Source organism: Xenopus laevis, chromosome 3L (genome assembly GCF_017654675.1).
Source record: "Xenopus laevis strain J_2021 chromosome 3L, Xenopus_laevis_v10.1, whole genome shotgun sequence".
NCBI lineage: Eukaryota > Metazoa > Chordata > Amphibia > Anura > Pipidae > Xenopus > Xenopus laevis.
The window spans coordinates 94464627-94483983 of NC_054375.1; the positions used below are offsets into that span (position 1 = coordinate 94464627).

Sequence of the window (19357 nt, forward strand, 5' to 3'; positions counted from 1 at the left end):
GGAGGAGGGGACTCTGACTGCAGACCCAGCTCATTGGATGACAAACAGGCCTGGATTTTTGGAAAGGCCTCCAAGGCCTGGGCCTATAGCAGCAGGCTGTTAGGGGGCGGCATGAAGCCAAACCACACCTGCATTGGTTTGGAAGTTCTGGGGCTGTTCATGAGATACAATAGTTTTTTAAATTTCCTGTGGGCCAATCCCGGTGCTTATCATCTGATGGTGAAAATTTGTGTATGTGTAGAAATGAAGGGGAAGGGACAGGGTTTATGAAGGGGAAGGGACAGGGTTTATGAAGGGGAAGGGACAGAGTTGATGAAGGGGAAAGGACAGGGTTGATGAACAGCAGAGGGCCTAGGGGTGCCCGCTGTTTAAATCCGGCCCTGATGACAAAGTAGTAATTCAATTAACTTAATTTAAATTGCATGCCATTGATCTGATTGGCTAAATTATGCCAGTCAATTGCATTATGCCAGCCAATTACGTAAAAGATATACAAATTAACGAGAAGCGCATGCGCACTCTCTCTCCAGGTGACTCGGCAGGCTAAAAAAAAGAAGCAGATTCGGGAAACGGAAACACTTCAACAGCAGCAAAGAATAGTTGCAGTGGTAGATGACTTGAAAATGCTTAACTGAAAAAAAAACCAAAGAATTGTAAAAATGCTTTAATGGAATAGGCTTCTCAAATTTTGACATTTTTCCAAAGATGAACATCCCCTTTAAGCTGTTTATAACACTAGCTGGCCATAGACATGCAGATATACCTTCAATATCGGATGAACGATCCTGCAGTGCAATCTCCCAACTCACCACTAACCATTCGGATCAAATAAAATAGTAAAGGAATAGATCAGACGATGTTCTGCCCCTAACAGCAATCGTATGAAAGATGTACATTAGAGGACATTATAGACAAATAGCAGGGGACCTTTCTACCAATAAATTGGATCACCATACCAGAGGTCACGCCTTCAACCACTTAGGTGGTTCTTCACAGTGAGGTCAGTGAGGTTGTGGAATGCACTGCCGGGTGATGTTGTGGTGGCTGATTCAGTTAATGCCTTTAAGAATGGCTTGGATGATTTTTCGGACAGACATAATATCAAAGGCTATTGTGATACTAAACTCTATAGTTAGTATAGGCATGGGTATATAGAATTTATGTAAAAGTATGGCGGGATGTGTGTATGGATGCTGGGTTTTCATTTGGAGAGCTTGAACTTGATGGACTTTGTCTTTTTTCAACCTGATTTAACTATGTAATTGTGTGTCTGACAAAAGCTGGTGACGATCTCCCACCGATATCATCAGATCAGAAATACATGCAGAGAAATTATCGATAGCCGACAGAAATCTTCTAACCTGACTGATTGACTGAAAGACCGATCATCATGGAACAAAAAATGTTGGGACACTCCACACACGGTCTGAAAAACGTACGAAATTTAGAATCATTGCGTCTATTGGCAGCTTAACCAAATGTATATCTTGCACAATGGCCTTCTGAGAATAGAAAATCCTTTGCACCTTCTGTGGCTACCTGCAAATCACTAATTGCATTTATTTGTGCATCTGGCATTAACACTTAAATATCACTAACAGCCAGTGTCTGACTTGGATACCAGGGGCCCACCAGAAAACCTTAGGCTGAGGGCCCACTTTCCAAACTTTTATACCTCCTCTCCTCACTCAACATCTTTATTCTCATAGTCTATTTTCGCTACATACCATATTCTGTTCTTCCTTTATTAAGCCTCTTTGTTCCCATAAAGAAATATGGAATGACCATGAAATAGGCCAAATGGTTAGAAGCAAGATGCCCACTGACACCTGGGCCCCCCAGGGAGTTTTCCTGGTATCCCAGTGGGCCAGTCTGACACTGCTAACAGCAGTATTGTATGTTATTTTAAAGATAAACTGACTTCAGTGTTTCTAAACTTTGAATAATTGAAGCTTTAAGTTTCTTTAAAACATCTCCCTGATATTTCATGTTTTATAGCCTGACAATTGTAATTCAAAAGAAATTAGGAAAATTTTGATGTAGCAAACTTTCTAATAGGACAAATAAATTTGCCTTTTCTGATAAAAGGCAAAAAAAAGGTGGTAGAAGGGACATCTTTACTGTACTAGTTTGCTAAAAGTAAAGACAGACCAGTTGAGGCAATATAGACCTTCTGAAGAATGTGTTTGTTAGAGTGGAAAGACTTGCCTGGGTTCGATGGATACAATAATGCAGCCAATCTAATGCTGAGCAACTCTCCTCTGAATTATAGAGCTGCTCTAAAAGCTGAGGGTCACAGGCGAGGAGAAATTATTGTATATCCATATATCTGCTTGATGGGAAATGCCTGGAAATTTTATGATACACTTAATCAGGGAAACAATGTGGAAGTAATGGCGATCTAAAAAGAAGGCTCATTAATATCAGAATTATTAGTAAAGGGATTGGGGGAGGGGATCAATTTGATACCATCATTTAAGTCTCAATATATTAAAATTAATCCTCCCTAGCCATGATGCCACACAAAATAAGTTAATGAACCTATAAGGATGCCAGTTAATGCGACCGCATAAAACATGAATTTTTTTCAAGCCTTGGATCCTCTAGCTTCAAGTTTAATGTCAGCTTTGGGATTTTAACATACACTACAATTACAGCGACATGTTAGATACTAAAAGCTTTTAAAACATGTTTCCAACCTGTCAGCTTATTACTAGAATCCCAACTCTGCCTATGCAATTAGCGGTGAGGGCAGCTGCACCACAGAGTTCCATCGTATCAGATTGCTGATGGGAATAGAAGGCATGCTAAGGAGGGAGATCACATCACACAGGAATTGCTAAACAATTAGGAAAACATTTGAGATAGCAAGCTGCGACAGCTTGAGATCTCTTCCAAGGGAGGGTGTGCAAATGCTCTTTAATGAAAACAATACCTTACAGACAACCACTTCAGAGACTGGACATAACTTTTCGTCCGGGAAATCAACAGGGACAGTATGAAGATTGTAGTTTCTGGGAAAATCTTCACACTGACTTGAGCTTGAAAAATAATGCATGAAAAGGAGATGCAAAAAAAATATATCCCAGTTACGGTTGATGCCACAGCAGTAAGTCTATCAGTCTCCCTCAGGAAGAACAAAGACTACAAATTCAACTGTTTGATCACCGTGAATGTAATAATTTATTCCCTTTGAGATAATCGCTTTGTTCTCATCTTGTTCTTGAACCCCATCTTTAACGTCCAATTTAAAAAATATAATGGATTGATTTAATGAAAGAATACATATATATATATATATATATATATATATATATATATATATATATATATATATATATATATACACATGTGGGCACATTTGTGCTGAAACTGCTCTACAGGTGTGAGATCTATTATCCAGAATGCTCGGGATCTGAGGTTTGCCGGATAAGGGATATTTCTGTCATTTGGATCTCCATACACAAAGTTTACTTTATTATTTTTTAAATAAACCCAAAAAGATGGGTTTGCCTCTAATAAGGATTAATGATATCTTAGTTGGGATCAAGTACAAGGTACTGTTTTATTACAACCAAGAATAAGAAAATCATTTAAAAATCAGAATTATTTGATTAAAATAATGGGAGACTATCTTCCTGTAATTCAGAGCTTTCTAGATAACTGATCCCATAACTGTATTTCATATATGCTGAAAGGTTTATTGGCTTCTAATAAAACTGGCCATAATGAATGGGTAGCTATGATAAAGAAATTAGATTGTAAGCTCCACTGTCAGTAAGGACTAATGTTCAGTATCAGACTTTTTCTACAACGCACTTTGGAATATACAGGTACTGTATACAATATAATTGGAAGCATATTGTACTATATTTTAGCAATTTGGGTTATTGTGAATATACGGTACTCTCCATCAAACTGCTTTTAATGATGCATAAAAATAATAGCATGCCAACATTTTGTATTGCCTCATTTTGGAATAAAGATGACATATTTGTACACAAATCAGAGCAAATTCCATCTCCAGAAACAGACATGTAAAATGCAACATAATAGTGATGTGCTGTATACCCCCCCCCCCATATAATAAATGGCACATTTGTCCATGTGCAGTTACCAATAACACTAATTTAAAGTGGACCTGTCACCTACACATAAAAAGCTGCATAATGAAAGTCCTTTGCAAATTAAATATGAAACCCCAAAATAAATTTTCATTAAAACATCCATACCTGTTATAAAGGTGTTTAAATATCTAAACTGTCAATCAAATATTACCTGCCCTACCTCTATGCCCGTGGCATAGAGGAGGGGCAGTCAATTACTTTCACTTTCCATTCAGCACTTCCTACATGTCACTGCTCTCCCCACATTCCCCCTTCCCTCCTCAGGTTCTATAATTGTGTGGGGCACTGCACATGGACATTAGGTCCCCCATTCTGGTGCATACACAAGATTTTGGGGTGATACACAATTTCCCTTAATAACCGTGTCCACAAAATGGCTGCTGCCTGCTTGCTGTGATTGTATAATTCCAAGACAGAAGGAAACAAAATTTAAACAATAAATACAGTGTAAGTAAAGTTTATTTTGCTCAACTAACATGATAGAAAAGAATTTGAAATTATTTCTTAGGATGACAGGTCCCCTTTAAACAGATAAGCTGCAAATGCTACCTTTTGATTGGCTACTATTTATTGAAGACTGGGAAAACTGCAAAAGAAATGTTGAGAACAATCGATATTTTAATTTAAAAATAAAATAAAACCCTTGAGCTTAAAGACCCAAGCTACAGTTAAAAATTTTGCCTAGTTTAATAGGCTTTATTTTTATCTTCTCTTTCATACAAACCATCAAGGCCCCTGAACATCTATGGAGAATTGTGTTTCTGCAATTAACCAGCTACTTCTATCTGCAAATAAAATAGTAAAATACCTGAAAAAAATGATACATTAATACTATGTATTGTAGAACAAAAACTAGAAAGACTTTACAAAATCTCTAAGCCCAGAGTTGGACCATGCATAAGTGTAGTGAAGGTTTGTTTGAAGTACAAGCCATGAAAAGATGCCTGAATTGTATCTCGAAATTAAGAAAGAGTAAAGCTGGCCATAGATGTAAACATTTTTAAAAGATCTTTTCGTTATCGTGAGACCACGTTTATCTCAAAAATGTACAATTTGTTTAAATGTACAATTTGTCCATCAACTAAAAAGACCATTTCAGCCGATATTGCCAGGAGGGGAGCTGCCTGCTTGGCCCTGAAAACATAGATGGATTGCACTGGGACAGATACATTTTTTTTAACCTGGCCGATCAATTTTCTGACAGATGTCGTACAACAAATCGTAAGATGCACGATTGTTCGACTCCCACTAACCTCACGATAATTTGACAGATTGGTCGGATTGAACTGAAATCGATCGTTCACCAACGAAAAATCTTTGCGTCTATGGGGACCTTTAGAACGCATGCCGTTAAGAACAGTGTATGACTGCATATGATTGTAAGGTTCCATAATGCTTTTAGTCAACAGAATAACTTATCTCCAGCAGCAAATACTGTATTAAACAGGTATATGAAGAACATCAAGGATGCAATATGCAGAACTGATTTACAGTCAGTCTGATTCTGACACAAGGAAAGTCTTTTATAAAAGCACTTGTTCTGCTTGTTTTAGATCTTAATCAACACATTTTCAAAGCAGGACATTTCTGCTGTATTACAGTACTTCAGTAACATTGCCCATACGAAGTTAAAAAAATAAGCAATTATTAACTTGAAGGTCATTAGACAGGAAAAATCTTAGCAGCATCAGGGACTAAGTATCATTGCTTCCTCATTTAGTGGTAAGCCAGAGCTAAAGCTGTGAGTAAAAAGCAGCCATTAGAGTTACCACTTTAAAATGTAAGGTGATGAAAGATACTCCATGAATATTTGATGGATCGGCAGCTTTCAGCCCTTGTGTAGCGTCTTCTCATCTCTCTCTACCATTCATCACTACTGGCCATTCATTTATGAAAAACTCCTAAACCATGCCCCTATCACTGGTTTCTGTACACACCCAAATTGTGATTTAACAGTTTAAAACCATTAATTGCAAGATAAGTTTTTATGACAGCAAATGCCGGTAATTGTGAAACTCAAAGTAACTATCAGCATTTACCAGTCAGAGGATACAGACAGTTCTATTTCAGCATGTACCCCAGAGTAAAGACAGATTTTGCTGGGTACAAGTATGATAATCCCAGAGCAAATAATGGCCTCTCCCCAAGCATTATAGCTTTCATTCTTCTCCTCATTAACTTGGGATACCATCACATGTTGACCAGAAATAAGTTGATATGTTTGGTCAACAAGCATCAACAGGCCTCTAATTTACCATTAGCCCTATTTACTTTGTAGTCATTATGCACAGTTGGTTTTCCTGCTATTGAGGGAAAGCATTTTAAGTTATGTGCAATATTTATGTTAGCAGTTAACTTAGAAATGCGTTCTCTTGTTATTTTAATTAAAATATGGTTCAAGTGTGATTCATATGCATTGATTAGTCTTACCCCAGAGATGTCTGCCACTCTGTGGATGGGAACCTCCTTTTTACTGTGTAGGCCTTTGGCATTCTTGATAGCTCTGTAATGATAAACAAAAATATGTTAACTTTTAAGTGTGCATAGAAACAAATGTATAGCTGCTTGCCAGAGCATCTCCAGCACACCAAGAGGAATACCATTTAGGCTACTGTCTCAGTTTTATATAGCTGTCTTAATAGGTATGCAAGTATTTTGTGTGTCCCCATAACACAAGTTATGGACATAACCTCGAAAAGGTTGATATTTAAAAAGAAAATCCCAGAATTCACCAACAATTCCCGTCTAAGGCACTGGAAGCTGTGGTTCATCAGCTTGAGAGTTGCAGATTTAAAATCGAAATAGCTCTCTACAAATATTTTGCACAGGGCGCAAAGTAGTCGGACTTTACAGTTGGCTTTGGAATTGTTAGCATACTTGAAAACATTTGAGAGACTGATGAAAGAAATATATATTTGAAGTTATGCCTAAGTTGAGCAGGATATTCTAAACTACAGCACTTGCACAAAATTTTGTTGAGGAAAAATGTAATCAACATACAAATTAATTTCAACTCCCGTAGGTTGATTTAATAACGGTCATCGCTTTTACGGTTTTAAAACATTCATTAGCCAGGTGCTGGAATCATATGCTCCTTATTGTTATCCAAGATCCCTTGTATGCTGTTTACAGATATATTTGGCTCTTAAATGATGAGTTTATCAGCGGATATGCAAATTCTGCTACACAGCCGCATGCCGTGTGGTTCTCTCATACTGCCGCAGCAGCTGGAAATAGCAGGATTAGGTAGAAGACAATAAACCGTGCATGTTGCACAGCGTCAGCATAATACAGTTTTATGTGGTCCTACATCACCATTTACATTCATTCACAGATAAAAAGGCAAACAATTCAGGCATTTAGAGGGAAATAGTAATGTATGATTTTATAATCAAAAGTAATAATGCTTCCTTTTGTTTAATTCCTTTTGCTGCTTCATCAAAGTGGGATTTAAATGCAAAACTATGCAGCTTAATGGGAAAACTTTATCTTTCAGGTGTAAAGAGCATGGCTTTCCAGAGAAAGCAGAGCAAGTGAGGCTAGGCAATTAGAATGGGCAAACAAATTACAGAAAGCTACTGATCTGACATTAACACCCATTTGCCCTACAGGTGAAAGTAATAACTATACATTAAATACAGCATCTAAATGGAAAGGGACTGCACACAAACCCAAATGTAAATATTAAAAAGGGATCCAGAATTAGAACTTGTCATGGTATTTATGCGAAGGATGGGGACAATGAGAATCATCAACCTGTCAATATTTTAGCCGTGTCATCCTAAAGTCAGCGGCCTGTTTGGATCACAGCTCAGCATGTTGCTGTAAAAATAGCCCTGCTCTTTGCTCCAATCTTCAACCACCTGTTGGTGTAGAAGCTATTGTATGCAGCCCTTTTTATTAAGGATGAAACATCACTGTTCTCCGAGTCCCCCACCCTCTGTGCTGTGCTGGGCTTAATGGCCAAGGTTGCAGAGGAAATTATGGGGCCATGCTGTGCCTCTTTTCATAGCCAGCATCTGCGTCAGTGTGCTACTGGGTAAATGTTTGGAGCAACTTTACAAATGAACCCCATTGATTAACCCAGCCTGTTCTGTCTGCTCTAATGCTTACTACATAGGCACAATTTTTTTTTTTAGAGATGAGGATAGGTGCTGAGTTGGACACTATGAAGAGATACCAAATATGTATAGACTTGCTTCACCGACAAATATGAAGCTCAGTTTCAAGGCCCCACAAATATATTTTGCTTGTACCTAGCAGCTATAAGGAAGGAAGGAAAGGTTAAGTAATTCTGTTACTCTACCCCTTAAAGAAGTTTCTGATATTTCCTAAATATGAAGATATACCTGTAGAATACTAAATCAAGTTTCTCAGGAAGTGTACATCTATAAATGTTAAGTGCATACTTGGCTTTGATATTTCTGCTGGCACAATATGGTATCTAATAACAGTACATAACGCGTACTGAAGATCAGCTACTATATTTGGAGGGAATAAATCAGAGGCCCAGAGCCTAGGGCACCAATGGACTGTAAAAACCCTTGCGCATACTCAACATCGATATCAGATATCGTCTGCATATTAATAAACAAACAGCTGAAATAGAAAAATCCATGGCCCTTACTGTCTTATGAACTCTCCATTTATGTGCCTCAGCAATAAAACGAGTTACTGCTAAAAATATTCAGCTGTTCATCAGTAACTGAAGTTTAGAGATTAGACCAGAAACTTTAATCAGCCTCCAAATATGATTAGTGGGTACCATTAAGAAGCAAGCCATGGAAATAAAACACATAATATGCTTCTTTGCACATTCATACTGGGTGTGCACTGTATGTTAGACACCTCATGTCTATCTGGATCTGGAGGGCACCATCTCTTAAACCCTCTATCAGGTGCACAACAAAGACTTCTGATTCCAGCACACAGCAGCAGCCAGAATTTCTAGTCTTTTATCTGAGCCAGCAACCAACAAAAAGGCTCCGCAGGCCACAAATTAGTAATTCTGTTAATTCCTGCACTCCGTGGCAAGGAAACCACTTGTGTTTTAAAGCTTTTTCTATGGGTTTATGCCAGTACTGGTGTTGTCACAGAAGTCTCTGATACTCTGTCAGAGCTGGCTCCAGACTGTACACTAGCAAACGTGAATAATCAAATAAGATTTATTTTCTCTATCCTTGTCCTTTCCTTCTTTGCATGAAACTGGAAGAACTCTGCATTTTACAATTAAAAAACACTGCTTTAAGGGCATTGGTAAACTGTTTTCAGGAGCCTTTAAAATAGCTGAAAAATGTGGCACCAAGAGACCTAAAACCAACACCCTAGACTTTTGCACTGCAATTACTAGGCTTAGCAAGTGGGCATTAAAACTCTCATGCCAGGATGTCACGGCCAAGGCATGTTATATATATATATATATATATATATATATATATATATATATATATATATATATATATATGCGCCTTGGAAACAGTAGTATTTCAGCAGTGACACAAAGTTTATTTAATTTACAAAAAATGTGCAATATGCATCATAACAAAATTAGACAGGTGCATAAATTTGGGCACCCCACCAGAAATAATACATCAATACTTAGTTGAGCCTCCTTTTGCAAATGTAATGGGCTCTAGACGCCTCCTATACAGGCCCAGATTTGTGGAAAGGCCACCTAGGCCCGGGCCTAGGGCGGCAGGATTTTAGGGGGGGGCGATATGCTGCCCAACCACACCCACATTGGTTCAAAAACACTGGGGATGCGCAGAAGATATATATATATATATATAAAGAAAGTTGCTTCTTTGAAAGCTAAGCCAATGATAACCAAAACTCCAAAGAATTAAGAGGGGTTCCCAAACTTTTTCATGTGACTGTATATGCCGTTTCTTTATTAAACTTTTTATTTGTCGTTAAAGAAAATCAATAAGAAGGGGGGCCACACCATGAAAATGTGTGCATTACCAATAAAATTTGTCTGTCACGTTAAAGCAGCCTACAACTTCATCTACTCGTTGATTAGAGTCTCCTGGGCCCTGCCAGTGTACTCAAATGATTATTACTCGGAAATTACTTGGAAATGTGGCAGGAAACCACAGTGGCAAAAGAAGTGGCAGAATAAATACAGGTATAGGATCCGATGTCCAGAAAGTTTGAGGCCAGTGGATTTCCACGTAAGGGATCTGTAAATTGAACCACCATACCTTATGTTACGGCCTGTAGGGCAGAGGTCCTTCCCGTAATTAAGAGCTCTGGATAAAAGGTTTCTAGAAGCAGCCAAGCTTTCCCAACTGAAAGTATTTAATTAGCATTATGATTGCTACCTCCTTGGTAGCTATAAAGCAGTGGGTGCATAGGCATGTAGAATGAAATCTAAGGGCTCTAAGTCTTATTTAAACAAATGTGTATTGGAAGCACTTGCACAACTGAAGAGGGAATATTATAGTTTACCATGTACATGTCTGAAAACACTAGTAGCCAAAATGTCTTTTGGAGAAACATACTAATTTACCCATTTGTCATTATGGATTTTAAGGGTTTTCGAAAGAATATCAAAGATGGGCTCTTATACATAGGAGTTTGACTTTATCTATTGAAATGCATACAGTGTGCATTAAAATGAATATATTGCTTTTGTAATATAACAAATGCATGTCGCACAATGAAATGCAGTATTGCTAAAATGCAGATCTTTTAGTTCAAGCAGGCAGAATAAAATGGTATCAATTAGTTCATGCCCTTAGTTAGGGGCACTCAAACATGTATAATACTCAAGCACATAAAAATGCCTATGTGTATGGGCCCTAACAGCATGCATATATGAGCAACAAAACTGCTCAACCTGTTGTGGATTGGTTGAGGGGGGGAATCTCAATGCTTAAACCATGTGTATCGCATTAAATCATGGCAGCAATGAAAGCGGGGTGACTAATGGCACTGTATGGAGTCCTCTGTCTAGCTTCCTTCATTTTCACAGAGGCTTTACTTAATTCATGACATCACACATATTTAAGGTTCCCCATTAGCCACAGGATATTTTCCAATATCAAAAGTGTATACAAATGCAACTCCTAACAAACTTCTGTTGTCTAACTTGAGGCCGATCTTGTATGCAGCAGTTTCTATCAAGCTGTTGCAATGAAAAGCCCATTTGGCACAGACAATCATGTACAAACAAAAATTCCATGTCTAAACTGATGTGACAAAAAGGATGAACATTTTTTACACCACCACTTCCTAAATGGCTCAGTGCAGAGCCAGGTTTGTATGCAGTAACCCAATCAGCTGTCCTAACTGCACTAGACTAGACCAATCAAATGTAATAGCCGATTGGTTGTTAGAAGTACTGCATGGGGCTAATTAGCTCAGTGCTTGTAAATGAGTCCCCAAAGAGTTCCAGCAATGCGTTTACATAATAAACTGTGAGACCACTGGCTAAATCCCAGTGTTAGTTACTGAATTGCTAAGAACTGACATGATGTGCTCATAGCGAAGTGAAGCACTGAACCAAGACTGATGCATATGAGCAAAGCCTCGCAGATAGAATGAAAAGTGTAACATACGGCTCTGAATCATCGCTCCACACCAAGGTCAGCTTGATTTAACTCAAGGGGGAACAAAGGATTACTTTTTGGGGATAGATATGAAATTGTAATCAAACTGTAGGATTAAATTCTGCCTGCTAATGTAATCAAGCAATTCAATATGATTGACCCAACGTAGCTGAAGAAATCCAGATCATACAAAATGAAGCGTTTATGCTTGAATAAGGTACTTGTGGCTCGGATATACTGCAGAATCACTGACTGCATATGAATACATATCTGTGCTTTATCTTTTTAATTATGCAAGTCAAGGAGATTAAGTATTTGATAAAGCTCCTTTTATTTGATACACAGAAGAGGTGATTGCAGCTGTAATCTCCAGACAAATAAAAATCCAAACAACCTTGAGGAAGTGCCCTTCACATACACAGTGACCTGCCATTCACTGTGGCCACTCCAAATAAATAAATCCCACTTTATGCAATACAGAAAAAGAAGCAGCATGCTTTTACTTTAAAGGAGCATATACCTAACTGCAAAACCATTTATCTGTTTATAGCTTATTGTGCTTCTCACAGAAAATTGCTTCTTTGATTACTTTCATTTAAACATATGGTAGTAGACATAACTAGCCTCAGCCAGGCATTCTCTATTCACCATAAGTGAACAGGAGTATTTAGGGGCCATAAAGAGATTGGTCTGCTGCTACTGGAGTGCATAAGGGAGTCATTGACTAAGACAAGCAATAAGGCAACTCCAATTTGTTGTTTTGTGCACCCAGTATGAAATACTCTGACCTTTCCATCTACAGCAATACAGAAACATTTAGTAAAAATATATTGGACCAATATACAAGAACTCTCAAAGCTATGGCAAGCCACTTTTGGAAATCCAATGCAATTTTCGGTGCTTCCAACCATACTCAATCTCTGGTGACTTGACCACCAAGTAAGTAGTGGTAAAAGTGCTTCAACCTTAAATGGTGTGCTTTAAAATATCCTTTAAAAAGGTGGAAAGGCACTTCCCTTTCAGCAGCAACTCAAAGAGTTTAAGGAAGGAGTATTTATCCCCCAACTCATTTTAATTAATTATATAGTACTAGTTCATTCAACAGTTCTTTGTATTATACAGAAAAACTGAAGCTATAGACAGAATTAGAGATTACACCATCATCCCATTGCAATGTAACTTTTTCAACATACATAATATTTCATCAACTACTATAACAGATAACGGTGATATAACAAATATCATGCACAGTTTACATTTTGCAGTCCACTGTGTAACTTAAACAAACATGAATGCAAATTCATTAAATTAGTAGGACATTGTTAAATTGATGAGGAAAGCGTTATTTAAACATTACCAGAAAATATTCTTGGGGGATAACCCAAAGTCGGCAGAAGGACCCAAAACCCACCATAAATCGTGCTGGTGGAAATTTTATGGGAAGTTTACAGTCAACAGAAAGTGGACCTTGCCAATTGACAATAAACCAAAACATTCCAGTAAACCACCACAGAAAGGCAAATAAAATGATGGGTTCTGAAATGGCCAAGTCAAAGTCCAGATCTAAATCCCATGGAGATGCTGTGCATGCAAGAAACCCCTCGGTACAGCTGAAAAAATGATCTCAGTTGATGTCAGAGACTGGCAGACAGTTATAGGAATCTCCTTGTTTTTGTCTAATGGGGCAATACTAGCTATTAGAGCCAAGGGTGTACTTAATTTTTCTACAGAAGGAAATGGCATTTGTTAACTTGTCGAATAAATCGCTACAAAGTCAAATAGTTATTGTTATTTTAATAATTGCAGGGTACATTTTTCATCATATACTGGCAGAATAAAGATTCAGTAAGGATGTCCACGTATTTTAAAGAAAAAACATGGAGTGTTTCAACTCTTTTACATAGTAGTAGTAGTAGTGGTGGTAGTAGTACAGTGCTCCAGGCCGCTAACTTAGTCAGGTCTCTAATTGAATTGCAGCACATTTGCCAATATCAAATGTTTGTGCAATTGCAACAATCTCAAGACCTGTTGACAGGACATAATGGTGCATGTGAATTGTGCACACTTTTATTGTAGGCCAGCGCACAAAAACAGAAAAACAAGGGGGAAAAGCACGTTACAGTAGGTGAGGATTAAAACTTATATTACAATTTCTTTATTTATTGTCACCTTTCAGTTAGTAAACTGCATTAAAATGTCCTTAGGCCAAAAAATGTCACATTCATGTTCTGGATGAGTCCTCAATTCAATCTGACGTCTGCCAATAAAACTACATCATTATCATAAAAACCAAACATGCCATTTAAAATAGAAAAAAATGCTTGGCCTTCTGACTGGTTGCCTAGGAAACAATAACTCATCAGAAACAACTCTGATGATTACTTTTTAAAAGCCGGGATTGCATGAGGCTATGCAGCATGGAACAATGACACATAGGCTGCTACTATGAATGGCAAGTGACTTTTAAGGCGCAAGACACCATCCTTTCCTGCCACTACTAATAACCACCAATACACTTAACAGTACTGCACTATTAAAGAGTATACCCACATGAATAATGTAGGGAAACTTCAAATTTATTCTATGGCTTATGTGGCCTATGCAACAATTTTGAGCAGAAATACAATTAATAATGTACAAATCCCTAGAAATTTTTGTGTTCCTCCATTTGAAGTAAAAATGAACTTAATACCCAAGGGGCTGTCCCATAACAGAGTGCTGGCGATTGCACTCTACATACAATTTACATGTAAAATTAAAACCAACCCTCAAAAGTTCTGCTGACTTGTCAAACTCTGTGTGCAAATCAATTCTCATTATATAAGTAAGCAAAATTGGTGTTTGTGTGGTTTGCAAGGGTCCGCTGCATTGATAGGGGATGTTTTTTTTCTCTATTTCTAAAATTTTTTGTGCTGCAGAAATCAGAATCGGGGGGCAAATTTTAACTACCACTTTTGGATGAAGCAGACCATTAATACAACTATGAAGTCGTTACAAGGGTGACAAATACATTATCAGCAAAATCTCCCCTTCCCTTTAACATACACACAAACCTGCAATTTAATGCCCCTAAAGTGCCCCCATACTTTTTTAAATAGTTGATAATGTTAGCCAATGCATTGATAGGGAATAGAATAATGGAAACTACAGCATATGATGCATATTTTACAAGTATCCATTCATTGAACAGTTTAAAGGAATCCTGTCAATCCTGTTTTTTCAAAACGCATCAGTTAATAGTGCTACTCCAGCAGAATTCTGCACTGCAATCCATGTCTCAAAAGAGCAAACAGATATTATATTCAATTTTGAAATCTGACATGGGGCTAGACATTTTGTCAATTTCCCAGCTGCCCCCAGTCATGTGACTTGTGCCTGCCCTTTAGGAGAGAAATGCTTTCTGGCAGGCTGCTGTTTTTCCTTCTCAATGTAACTGAATGTGTCTCAGTGGGACATGGGTTTTTACTATTGAATGTTGTTCTTAGATCTACCACGCAGCTGTTATCTTGTGTTAGGGAGCTGCTATCTAGTTACCTTCCCATTGTTCTTTTGTTTGGCTGCTGGGGGGAAAAGGGAGGGGGTGATATCACTCCAACTTGCAGTACAGCAGTAAAGAATAATTGAGTTTATCAGAGCACAAGGCACATGACTTGGGGCAGCTGGGAAATTGACAATATGTCTAGCCCCATGTCAGATTTCAAAATTGAATATAAAAAAATCTGTTTGCTCTTGTCAAAATAGTACTCAATGTAGTGGGTTTTGAATAAATAAAATAGGTTAGATGCCTCTATTAAACAATGTGAAATCAAGTAAAACAAACTTTATCTGAAACATGCACCAGAGGAAATGTTAAATTAAACTGTGTGCATGAACATATAAAAACTGTCAAATAAGCCCATTGTAAATGTGGCAGTGCAGGAAAAGAAAGGTATGAGATCCCAGAGCTTCCTTAATCAAGCCTAATTATGAACAGATTGAGTGCCCCGATTGCTTCATTCATCAACACAAACTTTACAGAATCCAAATCAAGATTAAATGTTCAAAATAGAGATCAACTCAAAATTTGTTTCCCTAATAGATGTAGTCTCCTGACATTTTTAATATTTATTACATTTTAGCATCCAGGCATTGTATAAAGCACAAGAACTTAATGCAATAAAGCAATGCACATACAGGCAGTCCTCGATTTACATATTTCAGACGTCCATACAACTCACACTTACAGATGGGGGCTGTTACAGTAACACACTATGGTTTGCTTGACTTTTATTACCATTGAGCCTTAACCACCTGCCCAAATCCCCACTGGTGTGTGTTGTCTATTGCTGAGCACAGAAAGGTAAAAATAAATACATAACATACATAAATACATGTCATACAAGACATCTGTAAGTTGCATTAAATAAATAAATGCATATGTTTCAGCTTACATACAAATTCAACTTAATAAACCTACAGACCCTATCTCGTACGTAACCTGGGGACTGCCTGTATATCCAAGCAACCAACAGTTGGATTATGAAGCACAAATAATTGGAAAAAAGACAATAATGTACACGTGTATTTTCCCTGAGAACAGGCTATCAATAATAATGCACACGCGTATTTTCCCTGAGAACTGGCTGTCCAGGTGTGTTAGCAGCAAAGAAAAAATAAATAAAAAACATCAGCAATGTAGTCTATATTTCTTGTGAATAAACCTAAAGTTAATTTTATGAACTGTATTTCACAAGGAGGCCCTAGACAGAATGGAGTCCCAGTGTTTCTAAGCATCAATCAGCATACCCATAGTGGCTAATTTCAGTAGAGTTTAGTATAGTTAATTCCTAAATGCTGCAGAATCTTTCCAGGCCATTGGCAAACCATAGTGAAATTGCCAGAGGGCATATTCAGACTACAGAAGGGCAATTTTCCTTGTGCTCAGGTTTTCCATAATGTATGAGGCTCTGAAATGTACAATCCTATCTGGCTGCTAAGGTCAAAGCTCTGGTATTTATGCAACAAAGGAGTAGTTCACCTTCACAAAACATTTACTTCAAACAGTACAACTATTTCTAAAAATTACAATTTAAAGACCACAGCTTCCACTGTGGTCATTGGTTAATGCATGATTTGGCAAGTGCCAAAATACTTTGCCATTGAGAAGCATGCTCACAAGTGATTGATAAGAAACATTATCTAGTAATATATTGTATTGTTATAGCAACCAAATGTACTGAGCTTCTATAGGGACAAATGATGTGGGGAAAATAGAGCGAACATTTAAAAAAAAAAATTATATATATATATAGAAACCGCTGAAAACTGCCATTATTTGTTGTATCCTAGTTTAAAATAACAGGACCTGTGAAGGTTACCTAGCATGCATAGTTTTTTTTTTTTTTTTAACTAAAGAAAAATAAAAAAAAAAGACAAGCTGATGAAATAAAATATGTGCTAGATTAGTGTTGCCTCCATGTAACAGTTCTTCTGTCAATGTAATCCATCTTGTTTATGTATATGTTCTACTGAGAACACAATGAGATATATCTAGTAATCAAAAACATCAAAACAAGTCAGAAGAGCATGATAAGTGTTATAAGGCACAGTAACCAAGTTCTATTGCAATAGAACATATTCAGATATTTGCTATGGTTAAACGGAACTGCTGCTACTAATTCACAGTTTTAGTATATTGAGTATTATACTGAAAAGGGAAAAATAAAACAGCAAAGATCATAATGAGGCAAATTTTAAATTTTAGGGGCAATTCAATCTGGTAAATTATACTGAGGGGCACACTGAGGGAATCTCCAGATTTATTGCTATATTCCTAATATGGCTCTGCAATATTTTTACCTCTGCTGTACAGTGCATGGAATCCAAAAACGAATGTTGACATGTCACTAAAAATGTCACTCAGACTATAGTTGACCGAGTGAGCAATGACGCATGGATTTGAAGATGGCACAAGTACATCCAACCCTAGAAAAGTTACCAACCTGTTCCTATGGTATCAAATATTTAAATGGAACCCAAAGAGCAATCTGATTCTTCATACAAGTTCTTAACCAGCAGAAGTAAGCAACAGCAGAAGACAGCAAATTGCCACTTCATACTCAACTTTTTCTAGCTAAAAAGTTCATTATTCAAGCACCTGAAATAAATGTATACATAAAAGTTCTCATATTTCCCTAAACACTAAAAAGCATCTACTGTTTTGCAAACAAAGCAATCTGCATAGTCATTGCAAAAGCTTACAAGGTGATTTGGGCTAGAATATTTTAAAACATTTTTAAGACATTGCCCATAAAAAGCATCTAGGCTTTTTACAGATAAAGTTAACCCATCTGTAGTGGGTTATACACATTTATCATACAAGGATTGTCCATAGAAAATATCTTAGACAAGGTTAACGGTATTCCACTTCTCCCATTGCAGTCATGTGCCCCTAACAAGGAAACCTAATTTGTCTATAGGTCTGTTAAAATCAGTGTGGTTAATGAAGAAGTTAACTTACATTTTCATATTCTGTAGATAAAAATCAAATTGCCATATGAAGTAAAAGTACTGTAAAAAAGGCTTTAGGGTGGCTACTTACCGGGCTTCTGCTGCTAGTAACTCATCATAATGAGAGGATCTCTGATCATCGTCCTGTCTGTAACGGATCACAGTGGCAAGACCTTTGCTTACAAGAGCTTCTGCAATGTTTCTGTAAGACAAATATGTACAGTGTGTAAATAGACAAAAGCTGAATAAAATGGAGAGTTTAGAAAACCAAAAGAAAAATTAAGAACCGACAGTTAACTGCCTCTATAAAGTAGCATGGACATAGGTATTAAACTTTCAATTCCGGGAAAACATTGGCAGGTATCTGCCATATCTTTTAGACTTTCCAGTTCAGTGACATGGGAATGTCCCAACTTACCGGTTGTATAATATACAAAATAATATTTTGAGTTTTGCAATTGGATTAAGTTTATTTGCTCAAAGATATGGCAACATTATGGCTAACACCACCTTCTATAAGCTGTTATTGAAAACAGCCTAAAAGCTGCAGCAACTGGCAAATCTCTTCTGTAATCTGTAACAATTAGCACTTGCTGATTTTTCTCATTGGTCAATGGCTGCACTGTATCGAGGGTGTAAAAATATATTGCAGAAATGCCAAATAATCCTCTTTGTGCCACTGACTATGCAACAGGTTGAACAGATCCTCCTATAAAGTTAATATTGTTTGTTTCCCTGTAAGTTCATATGGAAATTTCAAGATACATGTATGAAAAGGCATTCAAATATTAGACTGAATTTAATATTTGCTGTGCAAATCAGAAGGCAGCAAAATACTATTCCAAAGGAAATTTAACATGAGATTACAATACAACATGATCTGCCCCTTAGGCTCTCATGACATAAAAGAGTGTCACATAATGCCATACCGTCAATGAATGCTTATCACCAATACAAAGTAAAGGCAAAAGTATTTAACCGAGGACCCTTTTTCTACCTTGCACTCAATATTTACTTTATTATTTATGGGGGTATAAGCAACACTGTTCATTTCATGGAATTGTATTGCATTTTGAGGTCAGTTGTGTTTCCTTTCCAGGAAAGTCATCCCTTACCTCTTATTTTGCACAAGGAACAATTTAATTTAACACAAACTTAGCATAGACTAAGGAATCTTGCTTACACGAC

At 37.2% G+C, this 19357-nt stretch overlaps 1 protein-coding gene across 2 annotated transcripts in view; it reads right to left on the minus strand.

Moving 5' to 3' along the window:
- The window catches only part of snd1.L (staphylococcal nuclease and tudor domain containing protein 1 L homeolog), a 378593-nt gene that overhangs the window by 204075 nt on the left and 155161 nt on the right, over positions 1–19357 (minus strand). For both annotated transcript variants that reach the window (XM_018250711.2, NM_001087031.1), the window contains 2 exon segments: positions 18261–18371; positions 6558–6630 (listed from right to left, as the gene is read on the minus strand). In XM_018250711.2, the coding sequence (XP_018106200.1) occupies positions 6558–6630; positions 18261–18371 (184 nt within the window).